This window comes from Macrobrachium nipponense, chromosome 39, assembly GCF_015104395.2.
Source record: "Macrobrachium nipponense isolate FS-2020 chromosome 39, ASM1510439v2, whole genome shotgun sequence".
NCBI lineage: Eukaryota > Metazoa > Arthropoda > Malacostraca > Decapoda > Palaemonidae > Macrobrachium > Macrobrachium nipponense.
This window is the reverse complement of record NC_061099.1, coordinates 54,004,095-54,026,215: the sequence shown is the minus strand read 5'-3', so window position 1 is coordinate 54,026,215 and position 22,121 is coordinate 54,004,095. Positions and strand designations below refer to the sequence as shown.

General features: G+C 38.0%; 1 protein-coding gene and 1 non-coding gene across 2 annotated transcripts; one reads left to right on the top strand and one right to left on the bottom strand.

Annotated features, from left to right (window-relative positions):
- Positions 1 to 6,414: 6,414 nt before the first annotated feature.
- LOC135210466 (uncharacterized) lies at positions 6,415 to 20,687 on the bottom strand. The gene is made up of 4 exons (XM_064243359.1): positions 20,669 to 20,687; positions 11,104 to 11,277; positions 7,493 to 7,957; positions 6,415 to 6,764 (listed from the first exon to the last, which is right to left on the bottom strand). The coding sequence occupies exons 1-4, from the start codon at positions 20,685 to 20,687 to the stop codon at positions 6,415 to 6,417; spliced, it is 1,008 nt and encodes a 335-aa protein (XP_064099429.1).
- A 1,222-nt stretch (positions 20,688 to 21,909) lies between these two features.
- Trnac-gca (transfer RNA cysteine (anticodon GCA)) lies at positions 21,910 to 21,981 on the top strand. The gene has a single exon. It is a non-coding gene; the product is annotated as a tRNA-Cys (tRNA).
- Positions 21,982 to 22,121: the final 140 nt, after the last annotated feature.

Sequence of the window (22,121 nt, the reverse complement as noted above, 5' to 3'; positions counted from 1 at the left end):
CATGCTTATATCAGCAAACAGCAGGGTCCATAAAACACAGCATAAATGCATGGTTTTATCCACTAGAAACGTTGTGCATCTTCAATCTGTAAAATTAACACAAACTCATTAAAATATTACAGCTCACAATAGAATTATTATAAACATCGAACTACTAATAATATAAACAAAAATTAGCGTTAACTTTACTTTAAAAAAGTCACCAGAATTGTGTAGCTATGGTAAAAGATAGACCCAATGCTTAACAAGCTGTTAGGAGAGGTGGAGGAAGAACGAATGACCAAGACTACAAACCTACCCATAACAAGACTTACTTCAGTTATACTGCTATATAGAGGAGGAGTAGACACGATGGGGTCGATAAGAGACACTCTTCTACTGCTGGTGGCACAAGCCACAGTAACTACTACCTCACCACCCCTGAGTCTTGATACATTAAAATACATTAAACGGTTGGTTCGGTCTTTAAGCTCCAACCTGTCTACTGCTCCTCTATATAGCAGCATAACTGAAGTCATAACTGAAGTAAGTCCTGGATGGGTAGATTTGCAGTCTTGGTCATTCGTTCTCTTACTCCTCTCTAACAGGTAGTTAAGCACTGGGCCTATTTTTTACTATAGCTACACAATTCTGGTGACTTTTTTAAAAGTAAAAGTTAACGCTTAGGTTTTATTTTTTATATAAATAGTAATTTGATGTTTATAATAATTTTATTGTGATTTGCAATATTTTAATGAGTTTATACTTACTTTACAGATTGAAGATGCAATGAGCTTATATGCGAATGGTTTCTTGTGATCAAAACCATGGCATTTATGATGTGTTTTATGGACCCTGTTTAGTTTATGAGTGTTTTATGGACCCTGTTGTTTACTGATATGTGTGTTTTTAAGGGACCCGTTGTTAATGATAAATCATCTCATCTGGATATATTATATACTATATATAATATATATATATATATATATATATATATATATATATATATATACATATATATGTCCCATATATATACATATTATATATATGCAAATATATATTACATTATACATATATATAAATATATAATTTATATATATTTATAATGTATATTTAAATATATATATTATATATATATATTATATATATATATATAATATATATATATATATATATATATATATCTTTAAACGTTAAGCCGCTAACCATATAAGGTCATTCTGGAGCCACTCCCTATAAAGAGAAACCGGTTAAGTTGTAAAGTGAAATGCAGTGCATTTATTTGTAGTTCACATTACAGCGTTCTGTTTATCAAGAATCTATGTGATATGCGAATGTATACATAGCTGACTGGAGATAATTCACTGGTATTGAGCTTAAACGTCTGATTTACAAAAATGCTCAATCGAACAAAGATGAGATAAGAGATTTGGCGTAAAAAAAAATACACACCTTTGCTTAGTTCTTAACTAATATTAAATTACCTTAAAAATATACACAAATGAATTTATTTTTGTGCACTCTGACATTTTATTGCTCCTATAATGTGGGCGACTTGAATCATTTGAAAGCAAGATAAAATTCGGGTATGATACATCAAATCCCCTTCATATTTCACGAAATCCGGCCTAGATATGTCTTATAGGTCGGTCAGGCTGCTAGCCTCACTAAACTGGTAGGACTCGAAGACTCGACCTAAGATACTCGAACCCCCACCCCCCCCAAAAGCACCCACCAACCAAAGGTTCTCACAGATATTCATCACAGTTGCTAGTGGTACTAGGGGTTTCTAATGCCGTTTATGTTAATTCTTTCCATTCGTGACCCCTAGGTGGTCACCAATCACTTGAGCAACGACCGGCAAAGTCAGCTGTCTTACGAATATAGCATCGCAATTACGTGGACATTCGTAGGAAACTCACAATCTCCCTTTCATTCCACACTCATCACTCAAGAAGCACACGCTTTTTGTATTTGAAACAGTACAATACAGCAAAATAAGTTGCACAGTTTTCATGGATTGACAGTCAATTACCGCAAATACGTAATATTTATTAATGTACCCACCGTAAGTTTCAATATATGTATCCTCTTTGCTTGTCTTGACATCTTTTATCGTACAAAATTAATTCCATTTTTCTTAGCATGTGTCCCTAAGCTCATATGGTTTTCATCCCGTGCACAGGTCAAAGTTAGACAGGTTTATGAAAAGATTAACAGAGAGAAATCTGTTTCACGGTCGATTTTAGTGGAAAAATATATATTTTAGAAGAAAAATATACATAAAAATTTTGAATAAGATTTATTAGACCATCAAGAGAAGTGGAAACAACATAGAGGCAGGCAGAAGCTCTCAAGAAACATTCCCACCAGACTTGCATATCAACCCCCCCCCCCCCCCCCCCCACCACCACCTCCCAGATATCCCTGTATATGAAGCTCCAAAGTCTAGGCTTCATTTATAGAAAAGTAAAAGGTACGTAACGAACATACCGACGTACAAAGGAATCAGATGTTTTTCAAAACAGACTATTCATGGATACACATATACCATAATAGCTATGAAAGTCTGAAAAAATTAAAAACTTGAACGAATATGAGTAGAACACTTTATAGAGGAATACAAAATGGAAAATAAAACGCCCCGTAATTACAAAAAAGTGATGTGAAAATGAAGAATGAAATAGTCACATACATACATACACACACACATATATATATATATATATATATATACATACATAGTGTGTATAATATATATACGTGCATTCATGTATATATACATATATATTTTATTCATATAATGTGTGCGTGTGTATGCATGTATCTACATATTTGTGGATGCAAAGTATTGGTGACCACTGCAGAACTTGTGTGACAAGAAAGGCATTGCAGAATGAGGGGCGTGGAATAGCGCAGCAGCAGGCACCCCCTCCCACAACAGGGGGGGGGGGGGGACCCGACACGCTGGATGTATTTTAGGGGTCAGTTTTTTTATGAAGCTGCTCTGCAGCGCTTCATGCAATGATTGGCAGCATTCAGGCATTCACTGGCTCATTCATTTATTCATCCGGGTCTTCTTTTGTGTCTTTCGCTGGAAAACATAAATTCAAAGTTCCTTTCTACTCTTGTATTAGACGTGGAATGCGTTAGGACGATTTATATTTCAGCCTTGAATCTTCTTTGGTAATCTACAAGAATGAAATAATTTATTCCTTATGAGAGCAATGTAGTAGAACATGCATTAATCCACTATATATTCACTGACCATTAATGTTCATATTGTCTTTTTTCATATAAGAAAAAACTGACAATTTCTCAAGCAAAGCTCGTCAGAGTTTAGATATTCAATGTTTCATCTACATATAAATATACGATGCTTATTTCTTTTTAACATACACACATTTTTACCATTCCTTGTATATCAATTATTATCCTACATGACAAAAACTTTGATCCTGAGTCATATTCAAACCTGCAACATCGTCACCATCATCGTTTTCATCAGTAGCCATTGCTATCGTGTCATCTTCTCTCACGATCATTCATCATAATCATCACTCATCATTCATTTATAAAATGTTATTGGATGTTATCGACATAATCATTTTCAACTCCATCTAGTTAGCGAAACCAACCACAAAAGAAACGTTGTAATAAAAAGTCCGTAAATTTTTATTAGCAATCGGCGTCGCAGTGTTACCAAAATCAGGTATCAAACATATCACAAGAAGGAGTATTACCTGGTCGGTGTGTACCAGCGGCAGCATTGGACCCCAGTCAGTTGACCTTGTGACGCGGTAGAAAGCGTTTAGTGCCGCTCCGTTGGGCACCTCTGCCAAACTGATGGAATCCGGACAACGATAATCATAAAGCCACCGGAAGTTCGCCGTCCATGCCTTTTTTCTACACTCTCTCTCTCTCTCTCTCTCTCTCTAACTCAACCGCAGTCATATAATATAATATATATATATATATATAATATGTAATATATATATATATATATATATAAATATAGATATATATATATATCTATATATATATATATATATATATATATATATATATATATATATATATATATATTATATAACATAATGTATGCATATAAATGTACATATAACTAAGAACAAAACCGATGGAAACACAAGACAGACGAAAACTCTCTCTCTCTCTCTCTCTCTCTCTCTCTTTGCATATCGCACCCATTCACCCATATCTTTCCTCTGCAATCCAAAACCAGGCATCCGCAAAGACCACTTGATCCCCCCACAAGCCTCTGACCAGCAATTCCTGAAACCCGGTAAAAAACTGTCATTCGCTATTGAACGACTTTGGCTAAAAATGTCATGAGTTCCATCACGTCTTTTTACACGCACATGTCACTGGCAGCCACAAAAAGGAGTGCAGGGGATGAGAGATGATAGGAGCAACATGCAATCTAGGAACTTCACTGTCTGTTGCATGGTGAATTGCAGGGCAAGTTTCATTTTTTGACAGATATTCAAATACACCAGGAAATTGAGAGAGAGAGAGAGAGAGAGAGAGAGAGAGAGAGAGAGAGAGTGGGGGCCTTCAAGCTTGCGATGAAGAATTAAAGAACTGGGACTGGGTAATCAGACGATAGTGAACTTTGATTAGTCTATGCTAATACAAAATGCTAATGTATGTTCACAAGCCAGCGATATTTGTCGAATGTGAAATTCCAAAAATGCAAACGCCGAAGAAGAATTTATTAAAAACGATTATTTTAGAATTATTTCTTTTCTAAATTGAGTAAAAGGATTGTCGTCGAGTTGATCTGAATATAGGATTTAGGCCAAAGGATTGTCATCACAGCAACAGGTAAGCAAGCCCTTGACGAGTGTAGCTCAAGGAGTATACACAGCATGGTTCTTTTATGAAGAAAAAATAAATAAAAGTAAAGTCATATGGAGATAGATGACTGTGTGGCACCAGAATGATCGACTACCAAAACGCAAGAAAGACAGCAATAAAATTAATAAAAATTGTGAAATAACCAAAGGAAAAACTCTGAATGCGTTTGGGACTTGTCAGCAAAGAGTATTATACCGAGTATAATGAAAACACAAGAACTGAAATTCCACGAAAAGCAATTTACATATATCTCTGAAATACATCAGCAAAGGTACAAGACCTCTCATAGAAGATGAAATTGTAGAAGTAAATGAGATGGCAGTCATTGTAGAAAAATGGAATATTTAAAGGATGAAGAGCAGGACTGTGAAAATACTAGATTTATGAAACAGTTAATATGGCATATTAAGTACAATCAAGTGGCGTTAATCGAGAAAGGACAGGACGATACATGCAGTTCGTCTCTAATTTTATCTAACACTTCAATACTAAATTACTCTACGAAAAAAATTATAAATGTGTGTAGCCATTCATCCATCCATCGATACATACATACATACATATAAACATATACATAATATACAAATATATGTATGTCTATACCTGTGCTTCTTTTTTCTTGACTGCTGAGTAAATGTAAAAGAGAAAATCTTTTGGCAAGAGAAATCCTCGGAGCGTACTTTCATTCCCCTTTTTGCCCCCGACAGTCTTCCATTCCTTGTGAAACTATGGAAAAAGCCAAACACCAATTAATGCTTCATGGCAAGTAAACTGACGGCATTTTATGATCTGTTATTACCATCGTTATTATTGTCGCGCTCGTTTCATCTATTTTTCTCCTTTTTCTTTTGCCAATATGTTATGGGAAAGATAACAGAGCAAAATGTGAGGTATATTCAGTAAATTAAATTATGATAAATGCAAAAATAGGAGGTACAAAATCACAAGTACAGGATATCCAATTCTACCATTTCAGATTGCTATTGTCAAACGGAGACTTCTATCATCATTTATACAGTCTACTTCTTTTACTCATTCTGTTTCCCAAGATAAAGCCCCCAATATCTATTCTCTCCGAGTGTGGGATCCCGAACCTAATCAAGTCCAACATCTCTAAGAAAATTTCTGTCTATTTCTGCCAATCATTCCTTCCAGGGGGCCAATTTTCTCTGGAAAAAAAATTATTCCAGCCTCTAACACCTGTCAACATCCTGGGTGTTCGTCGCAATTTCAACTTTCGAGATATCGCACTTCGCCAAACCTGCTTCGACGTTGATGATACTTTACACTGGTCTTATCTGAAACTTTTTTTACAAGATAATTCTCATTTAATGGATGCTTTATTCTTTCCGTTTCCGTTTCCGACGTGAGTGAATCAGTGAACATTCTTTTCATCAAGTATTCCATACCATTGCCTCGTCTCTAAGCCTCTTTCCATTGTAAGGAGGTGTTTCCGTATAATTTTGTAGACACTATTTCGGTCACTATTCCTTAGAGATATAAGAAATACTCCTCGGAAAGGGTCTCAAAAACACCCAACAAGCCATCCATCACCTTCTATTCTGTTGAGGGGATGGTAATAGTGCGGACCCCTCTTAATGCTGGGACAGTAATGGTAATAGTCCGGGACCCTCTTAATGCTGGGACAGTAATGGTAATAGTGCGGACCCCTCTTAATGCTGGGACAGTAATGGTAATAGTCCGGGACCCTCTTAATGCTGGGACAGTAATGGTAATAGTCCGGGACCCTCTTAATGCTGGGACAGTAATGGTAATAGTGCGGGACCCTCTTAATGCTGGGACAGTAATGGTAATAGTCCGGGACCCTCCTAATGCTGGGACAGTAATGGTAATAGTCCGGGACCCTCCTAATGCTGGGACAGTAATGGTAATAGTCCGAGACCCTCCTAATGAATAGGGACAGTAATGGTAATAGTGCGGACCCCTTTCTTAATGCTGGACAGTAATGGTATAGTGCAGACCCTAATAATGCTGGGCGTACAGAATGGTAAATAGTGCGGCCGGGACCCTCTTTAATGCTGGGGACAGTAATGGTATAGTGCGGGACCCCTCTTAATGCTGGGACCAGTAAATAAGGTAATAGTCCGGGACCCCTCTTAATGCGGGACAGTTTAAATGGTAATAGTCGGGACCCTCTTCTTAAGGTGCGGGACCCAAGAATAATGGTAATAGTCCGGGACCCCTCTTAATGCTGGGACAGTAATGGTAATAGTCCGGGACCCTCTTAATGCTGGGACAGTAATGGTAATAGTCCGGGACCCTCTTAATGCTGGGACAGTAATGGTAATAGTCCGGGACCCTCTTAATGCTGGGACAGTAATGGTAATAGTGGCGACCCTCCTTAATGCTCGGGAGTAATGGTAATAGTGCCGGACCCCTCTTAAATGCTGGGCGTAATGGTAATTAGTGCGGACCCCTATTAATGCTGGACAGTAATGGTAATAGTGCGGACCCTCTTAATGCTGGGAAAGGGTATGTAATAGTCCGGGAACCGGGCCCTCTTAATGTGGACAGTAATGTAATAGTCCGGGACTAAATGCGGGACAGTAATTGGTAATAGTCCAGGGACCCTCTTAATGCTGGGACAGTAATGGTAATAGTGCCGGGACCCCGCTAATTGCTGGGACAGTAATGTAATAGCAGGGAACCCTCTTAATTTGCTGGACAGTAATGGTAATAGTCCGGGACCCTCTTAATGCTGGGACAGTAATGGTAATAGTCCGGGACCCTCTTAATGCTGGGACAGTAATGGTAATAGTCCGGGACCCTCTTAATGCTGGGACAGTAATGGTAATAGTCCGGGACCCTCTTAATGCTGGGACAGTAATGTTAATAGTCCGGGACGCTCTTAATGTTGGGACAGTAATGGTAATAGTCCGGGACCCTCTTAATGCTGGGACAGTAATGGTAATAGTGCAGACCCCTCTTAATGCTGGGACAGTAATGGTAATAGTGCGGACCCCTCTTAATGCTGGGACAGTAATGGTAATAGTCCGGGACCCTCTTAATGCTGGGACAGTAATGGTAATAGTCCGGGACCCTCTTAATGCTGGGACAGTAATGGTAATAGTCCGGGACCCTCTTAAGTGGGACAGTAATGTAATAGTCCGGGCCCCCTTCTAATGCTGGGATAAGTACAAATGGTAATAGTCCGGGACCCTCTTAATGCTGGGACAGTAATAGTAATAGTCCGGAACCCTCTTAATGTTAGGACAGTAATGGTAATAGTCTGGGACCCTCTTAATACTGGGACAGTAATGGTAATAGTCCGGGACCATCTTAATGCTGGGACAGTATTTCCCTTCATTATTAAGCTACTAAATAAGTTAAGTATATCTTAGTTTACCCAGACCACTGAACTCATTAACAGCTCTCCTAGGGCTGGCCCGAAGGATTAGATATTTTTACGTGGCTAGGAACCAGTTGGTCACCTAGCAACGGGACCTACAGCTTATTGTGGGATCCGAACCACATATCGAGAAATTAATTTCTATCACCAGAAATAAAGTCCTCTGAGTCCGCCTTAGCAGAGCCGAGCTTGGAACTTCGGACCACCAGATTGGAAGCTACTAAATACCCACCAGATTTATATTTCCTTATTTCACGTAATTTCCAGCTTTCATTACTTTTATGCTAAATGAGGATAATGTATTACTCGTTCTAATGGACTTTTCATTAGATTATAATAAAGGATATATTTATAATAACGAAAAACTTAAAAAAAAATTATTCTAATTAGCTTTTATACACTGGAGAAAAGGATGTCAAAAACCACTGGGACCTTGTTTGAAACTTCTTAAATTAAAATTACTAAAACTTCTTACCAATGAGTATATTAAAAATGTTGTGTAACAGAAAACATATTCCTAAGGAATTTGAAAATAATTCGTCGATTTTATAAAAACTTCAGTTATCACAATAATAAAGGTAATTATGAAAATATGTTAATATGAAAATAACGCAAATATTGTACATTCAAATTTCTAAATAAAGATAAAATGGCAGCAGTAACAAAAAGTTCAAAATAATATTAATAATCATGACGATAAACCCCACCCACCCTCCTCCGAGAGCCATTTGCAAAAAAGAAAACATATTTCTACACAGTCGCATCTGCAGTCATTCCGAAGGAAAGAAAACGAAGCAGCCAAGGAAAAACACAGGCACAGGCGCGCGCGTGCTCAGCTCCACGCCGCCAAAAACCACCGCTACAAAGGAAAAGAAATCTTGCGACGCAGCCACGCTCCTGACGACGTTAATGAAGGCACGAGTCGCGGCACAAGCTATCGTGGGAAAAAGGGCAGTCAAGAGTAACCACGCGGAGAGAAGAGAAGAAGTCGGAGGCGAAGTTATGTGGCCAGACTCATTCAACATCGAAACCACCTGCTTCTTGCCTCTCTCTCTCTCTCTCTCTCTCTCTCTCTCTCTCTCTCTGTGTTTCGGCCTCTGTTTTTCTGTTTGAAGGAACAACTTTCTTTCTACAGGCGGGGAAGCATTCACAAATGAAATGGCATGAAGGAGATGAACAAATGAAATGAACATACATATATATATATACACACACACACACACACATATATATATATATATATATAAATATATACTGTATACTATAAATTATATATGTGTACGAGTGTTGTCTATAAAAAAAATAATTTTAAAGCGAACGCGGTAATGAAAGCAGGGAATGTTGACAGACGGAAATAAACAGACAACAGAATCGTCGTTAGTAAAATAACACATCACTGAGCCTGAGAGAAACCCAGATTCTTTCCTTTCGTGTTAACGACCATCCGGTGGGAGAGGAATGAAAAAGCTCACGGGGTGACATGCCTGAAAGGGTCATTTGGGAGTGCGTCCTCGAAGTTAAATAGTGATGGGAACTTTTCAAAGAGAGTTAAGCCGACACTGCCGTAATCATTACATTTCTGATCTATATTCACCCAGTGTTTACCATCTTCTTAATACTATCACTTAGCCTTAATTTGACTCCAAAGTTCTGCATCGAAACTCATCGAAAGTGGTGTAACCATGACGAAACCCTGATGGCCGCTTTGGAAACGTTCGTTAAAGGGGTAGTCGGGGATTAAAGGGGAAGTGGTGCAGTGTTGGGAGGGGAAACATCCGCCGATTCCCCTCTGTATCAGAGTCCCTCAACTTAAAAATATGAGAGGACGGAAGTCCCAAATGGGCACCTTCCTCTCGCAGCGTGTTAATTAAATCAGAACTGGGGAGCTCTCGGATTTATGTTCGTGGGGAACGGAACTCAAATCACGGTATCGATCGCCTCAGGAGTGACTCCATCATCGGCAAGCTCCAGAAACAGCACCTGTCAGTTCTCCTGACGATGCAGGGCGTCCTGGGCGGCTTTCCGGATCCGTTTCCGTTGAAACTGATTCTGCCTCCGGAAGATCCACCCCTTGGGAAAGGACGTCTTCTTCAGTCATATTGGAAACGGACTACCTCGGGGTCAGCAAAGAAATGAGCACTTTAGTCAATTCAAGTATAGGATCGACACTTATCCCTCATCGTAGAACTTTCTGTAGAATTCATTATATACTGATGTTTCAGTACGTCTGCTCGTACTGCATTTTTGTTACAATAGAACATTATACTGATATGATCTGCGAGAGCTTCCACGGTGTATTTGGCGCCAGGAAGCTCCGTAAGCACGATAGCTGGACAAAATTACTTTATTGTGACTGAAGTGTGAAAACCTATCACACAAAATTCTAACGACGAAATTTAAAACATTTACCACTTTCCAACAGACAAAAACGTGGACACATGCACTGACTCACATGGTTTCCAGTGAGAATTGTAACCAACATCTCGTAATGATTCGGGTATGAATCACGAGAATCGTTCACCCAAACCCCCTCTTACGGATATTAAATCCCCAACGAACCACCCACCCCCTAAACACAATATGTTGCCCGGAAGACACCTGCTTCATTCACTCTACACCTCTTTGTGTATCCTATTGCGCATACTTATCTCAAGAAGACAATTTATTGAGGCAAAGCTGGGCTCCAATGAGTTCCATCGCTCGCCTGACGTCATATGGAATGTCTTCGGCCGAATTTTCGTACATATTCAGACGTGAGCATTTTTTTATTATAAAATCTTTTCCTAACATGCAAAGACATCACTTTGTATAATATGCACATTCTCTTACATACCAGAATTACGTAAAAGCATATACACACAAGTTAAATCACTGACGGCTAAATATATCAGCACCTAGTATCCTTTTAAGGCTCTTCTGAAGGCTTGAGCTTGTGCCAATCTCAGTTTCATTTATATCGCTTAGAGATATTTCCCGGTCAGCTTCCAAAAGGGAATAAAACTCCCTGGTACTCGTCACAGAGACATCACTAGAATGAGGATGCCGAGCCTCTGCAAAGGCAGAGTAGCAAGCATCACTTCTTGAGGTAAAGGTTCTCCAGACGACAGTGTAAATTTCCTGCTAAAACAGTTTAAATGGGAATAGTCAAGCAGAAGACCGGGAATACAAAACCGCCACTTCGAACAATTTTACCTTTGCAATAAAGACTCTTAAAGGATCTCATTCCAATAAGGGTAGTACAAAGAGATCTGAAGCATCCGTGTGGGTACATGAAACTAAACGAAGAATACCTGACTTTCTTGAACCAATATATCATTTTATAAGTTTGATATTATGAAAAGCTGAAAGTAACAAAAATCCTTGCTACCTGTACAAAGGAAATTATGGACTGTGAGGAGAGAACGAGACCAGCTGTTCAATGAGGGTTAATGAAGTTTTGCGGGAATCGAGCCTTACTATACCCTCAGTGACTATACTACTTATCAGCATTTCTCAAATATCTGTCGTGGTGGGCAACAACTTCATTCTGCATTCAAGAAAAGTAAATAAATGAACAAGGGTTGCATAATTTGCATACTTTACATCGAAGTGAATGCTGATGCTACTAGTAAGAGTTCCAAATCACTTTCCAACATTTCCAGGTAAAAAAATTTCACCAACTCTAAAAGAAATAAGTCCAAATCAGGCACTGCAGGTATATTTATTTGTAGGAATTTCTCCACAAACTTATGAGACTGTGCTAGATATTTTCAATGATCCAGCAAAATAATCACATGTATTATTGTCAAGATTCCTGCATAAATAGGTATATCTCAGCATATCTATATTTACGTCATTTCTTGTGCACAAGTACAATCATACTTTCAGAGGTGACAGGTACGGAGGTATCATATGTATTCAATATATAACACAAAAAGTTTCATTCTCGGTATAAATAACAATCTATACTTTATGGATGGATGGATTATGGAATTTAGGGTATAGCCCAAGCGCTGGGACCTATAAGATCATCAGCGCTGAAATGAAAGTTTGGCTAGATGGAAAAATGAGAAATGAAATGAAAATGATAAACTGATGACAATCCTGCACTTGAACAGGACTGTACATCAGCAAAGGCCATTTTACTCTCGCCCCCGCATTCCGATCATCCAAAGTTATGAAAGATAACGTTTTGGCCAGGGGGCCAATCTATACTTTAGTTACATAATATACGCAAACATTAACACGAAAAAGCACATGTGGGCTAAAGGAGTTTACATATTTCCATTCCGCACATATCTAATTATCTCATCGCAATAATAAGAATGATGGACAACAGCCCGATTGCAACATCAACAACAACAATTAATAATAATAATCTTTATTTCAGCTCAGGGCCAATGTCAGGAAATCTCTTCATAGTCACTCAAATACCTTCCGACTCTCCTCAGTTCAGGAAACGGAGGAAAACAACCGCGACTCTTCATCGTGACTTAATATTTATGAATGGCAACATCCGGTATGAAGTCATCTATGGCAGAGCGCTCTTAGCACTTGAAGGCCGCGCGTTCGCTCTCAACAGCTGCTAAATGATGATGATGATGATGATGATGGTGATGATTATGGTTTTGTCAATCGGGTCATTTTATACGTAGGGATTTATGTCGCTGGCGTTGCTGTCCGTCTGTCTGTCATGCGATGGTTGCTTCCGTTTGTGGCGAGAGGGATGATGGTGTTCATGATGTTGTATAATTATTATAGTTACTATTGTTAGTGTTGCTGAATAGTTTATTCAGTTGTATGTGTAATGAGCATGGTCACAACGGTTTAGGTGGTATCAATGATGATTTTAATTTTGTATACCTTTTTTAACTTTCAGGGATAACCGCAATTAATCAACAAAGACTATTTATTTCTCCCTTTAAACAAAAAGTTATATTACGCAGCATGTCAATGTGGTATAGGCAAGTGGTGCATTTGATCATCTGCGATGCTTTCTGCTGTTGCCACTACTTTATATAAAGGGGGGCAGGGGAACCAGAGTTACCCATGACAAGTGCAACACCCGTTCCCAAGCTCTACCGCTGGAATAGCTGTAAAGATGTAGTCAGCTCCCGATTAAATTGATGCCAATCACACCATTTAGAAGTGACGGTGTACACACGCAGAAATCCATGAACATTAAGTCAATCAAATGTTGCAAAATTTTAAACTGAAAAGAATGGAGGTAGTGTAAAATCGGTAGTGTAAAATCAAGTGATTCTTGAATTCACCATATCCATAGTGTAAAATAAAAATAAAAAATTGGCTAGGTAATGAGCAACTCAAATCCAGGAGAGAGACCTATTGTATCAGGCGGACTTCAGGAGGCATTACAGTGAACTATTTGAAAATAAGAAACGGCTCTTGTCTTATACTACGGAAAAAACGCTTCAGCTGCATCAAGAAAAAAAAAAAAACTTCCAGAATAACGAGAACTGAATTGAATATAGAATTTAAGTCAAAGGCCAAGCATGGGGCCATATGAGGTCATTCAGCGCTGAAACGGAAATTAAGAGTAAAAGGTTTGAAAGGTATAACATGAGGAAAACCTCGTTGACTATGAATGAATTATTAGAAGGCGGAAAGCAAGATGAAAGAAAGAGAATATGAAAGGAGGTACAGTAAAAGGAATGAAGGGGGTTGCAGCTGGGGGCCAAGGGGACGCTGGAAAGAACTTTCAGTAATGGCTACAGTGCACCGCATGAGGTGAACAGTTAATTTATGAAAGGATATATCACCAACAAAGAACCTGAAGTTGCTCGGGGAAAAGGCCAAGCGATTGACGTACGAAAAGCGTCTCATAGTCACATCAAAACTAAACTTGTGGTTGATTTTAAAGATGTAATTTACCGTTTGCTTCGAAACTGAAGAATACTGATAAGTGTCTGCTAGTATAACAAAATATTTAATCAGAAATAATTCCACGTCTCATTAACATATCATTCGTAATCCGTTAATGTTAATTTTAAGCTTCGCGTCTTTGAACACTTTCTCAGGAATAGCTCAACTTTTGCCCTCCCTGGCTTCCTAGTTTATCAGTTGTAAGATAATTCAGTCTTCTATAAACCATATTAGATTTCGAGCCTTTCTTTTCGTCTTCGTCTTCTCAATAAGGAGCCTAAGTTTAGAGATTTTGGTCTTTCGTCATGCCAAAAATCCTGCGACAACGCAATACAGCAAGAATATTACATTATATGCGAAAAAAAGGAGGGGGGGACATAAAACCTCATCATGGGTCTGTTATTGTTCTGCAATGTCCGTGACCTATGCAATTCCACTGCTTTCGAGTTATCCATTGTTTGGCAGTAAAACCACTGATCTACATAACTGAAGGCATGATTCGACAATTTGTATTTTACCGTCCGTTTGGTAATAAAGCTAATAAGCCAAGTACCGACTAAATGAAAATAAGATCTTCAGTTTTGTTTCCAACAATGTCTTCGTTCAAGGCACGTCAAAGGAAATATATATATATATATATATATATATAAAACTGGTATTCCAACCGCGAGGTTTTCTCATCAGTCCTCTTGCATGATTGGGAGGGATCGCTCGCTAGGACTCAACGTGGAACTGCCAAGCATGCAACCGAGCGAACACGAGCATGAACTCCGACGAACAGGACAAGGAGCGGAAAGTTAATCATTCTGAATGCTATACTATTTGGTGAATAACTGTTTTCAACGTGCGTGGGTGTCGTCATTTCAGCCTCACTCACTAACTATGCCAGGGCTTATTCTTTTTGTAGGAATCTTGTCTTCCAAGTCTAAGATGTATACTTGATGAGAAGAGCTGCTGTAGTAAAGAAATTAATTTGTTTCAAAAAGACGTTCTCAACATCTATGTATCTACCTCTCACTCTCCCTCCTCCAATCGCTACCACCCCGAAACTGGGGCCCCTGATATTCTTTCCCTCTGGAAAATAAATCAGTGCAAAGTATCCTTTGTTTAGCCAGGAGAAAAAGTATAGGGTCATCATCCCCTCAGCCCCAGCCCCTACCGAGCCCGAATTCCTCCCCTACGTTCAACCCCCGTCCCACCATCATCACCTGTTCAGCAATTATCTGCTCATTTCCGCATCCGTTTTTTAAGCATCCACGTTTGTAGAGACATCCGCTCTGAGAGCGCTTCCCAGACGGATGCGTCCGCTGACCGTTACGGACTGCACGATAAGGATTTAATCTCTAGGCCGCCTTGGGTGGAGGTCAAACACAATTACGCTATTACTGAACTACAATAAACAGTGCTGACATTCATAAGTATCTTCTGTTTACACAAGCATGCACATTTCCACAATCAAATACTACATGCAAGCACGCACGCACACACACACACACACACACACACACACACACACACATATATATATATATATATATATATATATATATATATATATATATATATATGAGTTCAACAGTTAAAAAGCTGGGTTCAATTCCTGCGTCAGGTTGACCGAATTAGGCAAAGCCTGTCCTCTGTCTTCCTAAAAAATAGAAAAACGGCTGATTAACATAATCTGGAGCCAACCTCATCTCAAGGAGAAAGGCATGTAGGTTGAAAAAAAAAAATTGTATAAAAAAAAACTTCTATGTAGCTGTTGCTGCTACAATTTTAAAATTTTAATACTAATTACTCTGTTGACCACTGTTTTCAATTTTTGCGTAAGATTTCCTTACTTCATGCTGGCTGGAAGTAGAATACGTTCACAGCATGTATTCTGATTGGCTTGTGTTTAAATTTCTTTCCTTCTTTCCCATCTTGTTAAACATAAAAGGTGCTGTAGAAGAACTTTATTGAGCAAGTTTGGACGAATTTCTTAATCATAAGCATCTAGCAATCCCTCAATGCCGTCAACATCTGATTATATGGAAGGAAATGTCAGTGTGTTCTCAGTTGATTGTTACACTGAAATGTTCTTGAACTGGATCAAATGTTTTTCATTTGGATCTAAGGTTGAAGCCTTTGTTTAAAGAATGGGATTGGGCTGTTCCGATGACCGGACTTCCAATAACTGAGGAGGGCCAGCTGTAGATTCAACAATATTCTTACTCTAAATAATTCTATTGCACCCATGCAGTTTGGACGAAAACTCTCAATAACAGTTTGCATAATTAATATTCGGATACCTATCAGTCTCACAGACAGAGATACCTTTGGAGGTTGGTTCTCAAGAGAAGGCCATTGAGAAGCATTAGGCCAGGATGGGAAGACCTTGTTTTGGTCATAGAATTGACAGTACTAACCTTAAGACCTATGTTTCTATGCGATCTTTCGCAATCTGGAAACCACCAGCTATACACGCACCTGTAGAGGCACAGGAGATTTGTACCTCCTTGTAAAGGATTACTATCATTCTTGAAGGCATCCATTACTTCCACAAGGGTATGGCATTTCAGAGACAATATACTAGCTTCCTTTGTATAGCTATCAGGGCTCTGAAAACACGGGCGAAGAGACCTCAACTTTCAGAAATGAGTTTTGGAAATTGAAAATGATGCTGGGACGTGATATTAAACACGGATGGAGCAGGGTTGCTCACTGGCAGTTTTCACTGCCAAATTTGCTGATTTTTGGCAGTATAGTGAGGGTTTGGCAGTGGAAAACAGTGAATTGGCAGAATATCATAAAGGGGGCTCAAATTTGGCAGTTTCAAATAAATTCTGGCAGTAAATCAATGAAAATATCCCTAATCATATTCTTTATTATTTCTATTAATGAGGCAGCTAATATTATCATAATATATTTGACATCAGTAATAAATCATGTCAAATTCCCTAAATCTGAGGAAATTATCTTTATTTCTTAAATCTAAAATCTAAAAAAAAAAAAATGCCATTATGTAAGTCGGATAGTTTATGTTCCATACGCGTACCATACCATCTACTGTACTGTCGGACCGTATGGTGCGCGTAACTGTCCGTCCATACGGTCGGTGACTCAGACTTTGTTTCTGTTTCAGTTGTCCAGTTGAGCTGAGTTGATCAGGACCATACTTTATTGATTGATTCGTTGTGATCCCGTTATTATTATCAGCTATAGCAATGTCCAAGTGGAAAGGACATTATGATACTGGAAGAAAGTATCAAGAAATATGGGAAAGGGAGTTTCCATGGCTAATGAAAGCTAAAGATGGAAAATTAGCTTTCTGTAAAGTGTGTCAGAAAATTTTACAGCCAAGGAAGACCACCATTACGGGGCATGCTCATACCAAAGAGCACAAAGAGCGTGTTGGGGCTATCAGTTCAGTAAAAATTTGAAAGAAGTGGCCCTTCAAAAACATCAAATTCACCTCGTGCCCTCAAGAAAGCTGAACTTCAGCTTGCAGTGATGGTTTGCTGTCATAGTTCAATCTCAGCCATAGATCATATTAGTGAAGTAATAAAAGAAAATGCTGTTGGTAGTAAATTGGAAAACATTCAGTTGCATCGCACTAAGTGTTCAATGTTGATTAGGAATGTAATATCTCCCTCTCTTGAGGAGGAGCTACGTCAAAAGATTATTGAATCTAAGAAATACTGTTTAATGATTGATGAGTCCACTGATATATCAAGTGAAAAGAACCTCTGCATTTGTGTTCGGTATTATGATAATGTTGCTAACGAAGTGGTGACAGCATTCCTAGGGCTTGTATCTGTGTGTGAAACGAGTGGAGAAGCTTTATTTACTGCAACAAAAGCCTTACTTGATAAGAATGGCATTGTACTAGAAAATTGTATTGGTTACTCCAGTGATGGCGCTAGCAACATGACTGGTGAAAAAAACTCTTTGGTCCCGAATCAAGCAAGTTTCCCCCAACTGTGTGAAAATGGGATGCAAATGCCACAGTTTAGCTCTCTGCATACACAAGGGCTTTGATAAACTCCCTTCCTCAATAGGATTTATGCTCTTTGAAATACCTAAATGGTTCAAGAAGAGCACTTTGAGACGTGAGAAGTACAAGATTCTGTTTGAGACCTTGAATGCTGGTGAAGAAAGAGTGGGAATCCCACTGCCATTTCTAGGTCTATCTACAACCAGATGGCTTGTAAGGGGTAAGGTACTCTACAATATACTTGTAAATTGGCTGGAACTGAAGACATATTTTCAGTGTGCCAGTATGGAGAGCTCTCAAGAAGTACGATACAAAGCACGAATTTTGTTTGATATGTTAACTGATGACTGCAACTATCTTTATTTTGTATTCTCCTCTCCAATTGTCACTGAATTTGAAAGGATAAATTCTCTTTTTCAGTCCACAAACGCTAGTCCTTCGGTACTTCTTCATGAGCTGGACACTCATTTTAAATCTTAAAAGCACCGCCTCTATGATGCAGAAGGGAAATTACTACCACTAGAAAACACTGACTTTGGAGCTAAATTTTTGTTGGAATGCAAGCAACTGCTGCAGAAGAAAACTGTAAGCCATGTGAATGTCAAAACTGTGCAGAAGAGGTGTCAGGAAATGCTTATAGAACTAGTAGATCAAGTGAAAGTACGTCTGCCAGAAAAATTTAGCCTTTTTGATGGCTTAAATAACTTATCGCATTCAAAAATCCTCACTCAAGTAAAATAGACCTGGCTTTTCAAAAATTTGCCATTTTTTTCATTTACTGGAAGAGAAGTTAGAAAAATGTGAAGAGTTATACAGAAAAATTGTTTACCATCCTTGGTCTGAAGAAGATATATTTAAATTGGGTATTCCTGATGACCCAGTTCAGTTTTGGTCTTTAATAAAGATTTATGAAGTAGGAAATGAGAGGCCCTTTGAAAATCTTGCTACATATGCCCTGCATTGCTTAACTACACCAGTAAGCAATGCAGTTTTGGAGAGAATATTTTCCCATGTAACAGCAGTCAAGACTAAAGTTCGCAATAGAATGAGTTTGAGGATGCTTGAATCAATTTTGAGAATTCGCACAACACTAATAGTTTCTGGGAAATGTTGCAAAGACCTGGCAATTTCTGAAAGTATGATTGAAAAATTTAATGTAGATATGTACCATGATGTAGAAAGTTCCAATCCACCTCTGGATAATGCTGTTTTTGAGAATTTATTTTAGTCATACAAACAATCAAAATAATCTGAACAATTTTATGTTACTCAGTTAATTTTCTGTCAAATTGAAATTATGGTTTAAATTTTCTGTCGAAGTGAAATTTTAGTTTAATTATTTGCTTTTATTTAATTATGAGATTTAGCTTAATGAATAAAGATTAATCACTGGAACAGTAATGGCTATTCACTATTCAGCACCAAGACATGGCCTATTATGTATATTTATAGACTAGGATAGTGCCACTAGAAGGTTACATAATTCCTAGGTAAGAATGTAATTGTGTTTCAATATTCTATGATGTTACTACTACCAAAAATAATATTTATACACAGCCTAAAAAGTTTTGCCAAATAAAAACAACTAAATACAAACATTTTCTTCATTTCCAGAATAACCTAAAGTCCTAAACTTAACATAAACTTTACAAAACCCCTCAAGATATAGTTTTTGATAATTATTTTTCAAGTGTATGAAACATTCAGATTTGGCAGTAAAATGCTTGAATTTGCAGTAAATTTTATCAAATTTGGCAGTAGGGGAGTCATGTGACTTGGCAACCCTGGGATGGAGTCTAGTAGCCATAGATGGACAAGTAGACAGGTCCTTTAAATGTGATAAACGAACTTCATTCTTTTGGCCAGTCATCTGTCTGGGTCCAAAATAATAATAGCAATGGGAATACAATTCTTTATGGAAGCCACCTAAGCTTAGGAGTACATATCCTCATTGTTTTTTATTGTTATAGTTTAACGAGAGCACTGAGCTGACTTTCAGGTCTCATACGGCTGGCCCGAAGGACCAAAATAAAATACCAGATCTATGCCTGAGGTCAATCACTGGGGCCAAATAGATAATTCAGTATGATGATAAATGGCAGAAAGAGAAATTAAACACTGTACAAAGGCTGGAACACACACACACACCACAAATACATTTATTCATGTTTCCATACATGCACACTAAAAATGAATATAAAAATTCACAATAATTAAGTAACATTTCAGACATCAAAATCGGAATGACAAAAATGCAAAAGATTCTGACAAAATTTCCTTTATTGATCTATTCCCAAAAGTTGACAGTCACTGCTGTTGCCATACACAGGGTACCTTTTAGTTTTGGACAGTAATGCCATTATGATTCCAATAATGGTGGTTTGCACTACCATAGAAGTGTGGCACTAAATTCATACCCCTAATAAAATGAGTTTACATTCTGAAATATATATTTTTTACTTATGACTGTGTGAAATGGTTGGCATGAAAAGAATTATTCCTTCAAAACAATTAAAAGGTGTATCATTAATGGGGTGGGCATTTCTACAATCCATGGATTTCCATCATCTGACTACACCATCTACTCATATTTAAACTGTACTTACCTTCTCTTTTCAACCGCATCGCAGTTTCTTAATTCTCATCTAAGTGAAAAATCGGCTCAGTTTCTGAGCAATTCCACTTCCGACAACGAGGGTCCCAACCCCAACATCTATTTTCTCTCCTATAGTGGCAACTAGACACGTGATCCTTCAACCTTTAAGAATTGAGCTTTGTTGGCCGCATCAAGTGTGAAGCTCTACTACTACTCTGTTTGTCTTTAAAGGTAATTTGTTTTCACTCAAAAAACTCCTTTCTTTATTCGTAAGCACAACATCTGCTTGAGAGTCATCTCACCCACAATAAAGGCACATGTGAGCAAATAATAAAATGCCGAGGCTTACAGTATCACATATTTCTAAAAGGAATTACTAAGTTAATTGCTGCTATTCATGAAGTATTAGTTATCGTATTATTATATGTATTAATGATAAATCACAAAGCCTTTGCACTGAAAACCCATTCTAAGAGTATAGTGAACCATGAATTAGGTAGTACATCAGACATTAAAGCGTCGACTGTAATGTTACCATCCTGATTTTAACACCTACAGTTAATTTAAAAAACTGTAAAGCTGATCAATGGTCCACCTACGTCTGAGTAAAAAAAGATTTTGATAACTGCGTCTTGAACAAATAAGTTTAATGTTGTATATGAACACATAAGTTTAATGTCGTCCTTTTACCAATTTGGACAAGCCTGGACTTGTTTAAGTAGATTATAAGAAAACCTACAATGTAAACTTACTGAAACTGATACTCCATATAAATTATTTTTAAAATTTCCATATTCGGGGGTGGGATGGTAGGACAGTGATAGTAATCCGACGTTCAATAGCAACTTCTGCACTATAAAATTACCTGACAATTCTTCATAAAAAATGGAATGAATGAGCTTACACCCTGCACTGAAAAGGTGAAGAAGTAGTTCAGACATTTTAAGTGATTTTCCAAGGCACTAATTGCTAACTTGCTAGTGTCCCAAAAATTTCCTTGAAACAACTCTAAAATCAGATATGTTAACTACTCTCCATATTGAGCATCCTTTTAAGACTAGTAGTTTCATTTCTCGAAGATCATATATTATATATATATATATATATATATATATGTGTGTGTGTGTGTGTGTGTGTGTGTATATACATACATACACACACACACACACATATATATATATATATATTGTGAATGACAAGCAAGGTTACCTACTGACAATTTAAGTTAGCAGATTCTACTTTCCTAACCATGGGGGTGTAGCTCAGTGGTAGAGCATTCGACTGCAGATCGAGAGGTCCCTGGTTCAATCCCGGGCGCCCCCTGATGTAGGAATGTCATTCCAATTTTAGGAATATTGTGGACATTAAAGCAAGATCAACAATGAACATAAATAAAATAAGTAAAAAGCTTTCCCTTGAATCATTAGTCATGTTCTTAAAAGTGTATATGGAAGCACTCCTGC

What these genes read in the sequence shown, in the direction of transcription:
- LOC135210466 (XM_064243359.1), bottom strand. An exon ending in AGGTGCTGATATATTTAGCC is followed by an intron (nt 7,958 to 11,103) that starts GTCAGTGATTTA and finishes CCCACTTAAGAG; the next exon opens with GGTCCCGGACTATTACCATT. An exon ending in CATTACTGTCCCAGCAATTA is followed by an intron (nt 6,765 to 7,492) that starts GCGGGGTCCCGG and finishes CCTATTCATTAG; the next exon opens with GAGGGTCTCGGACTATTACC.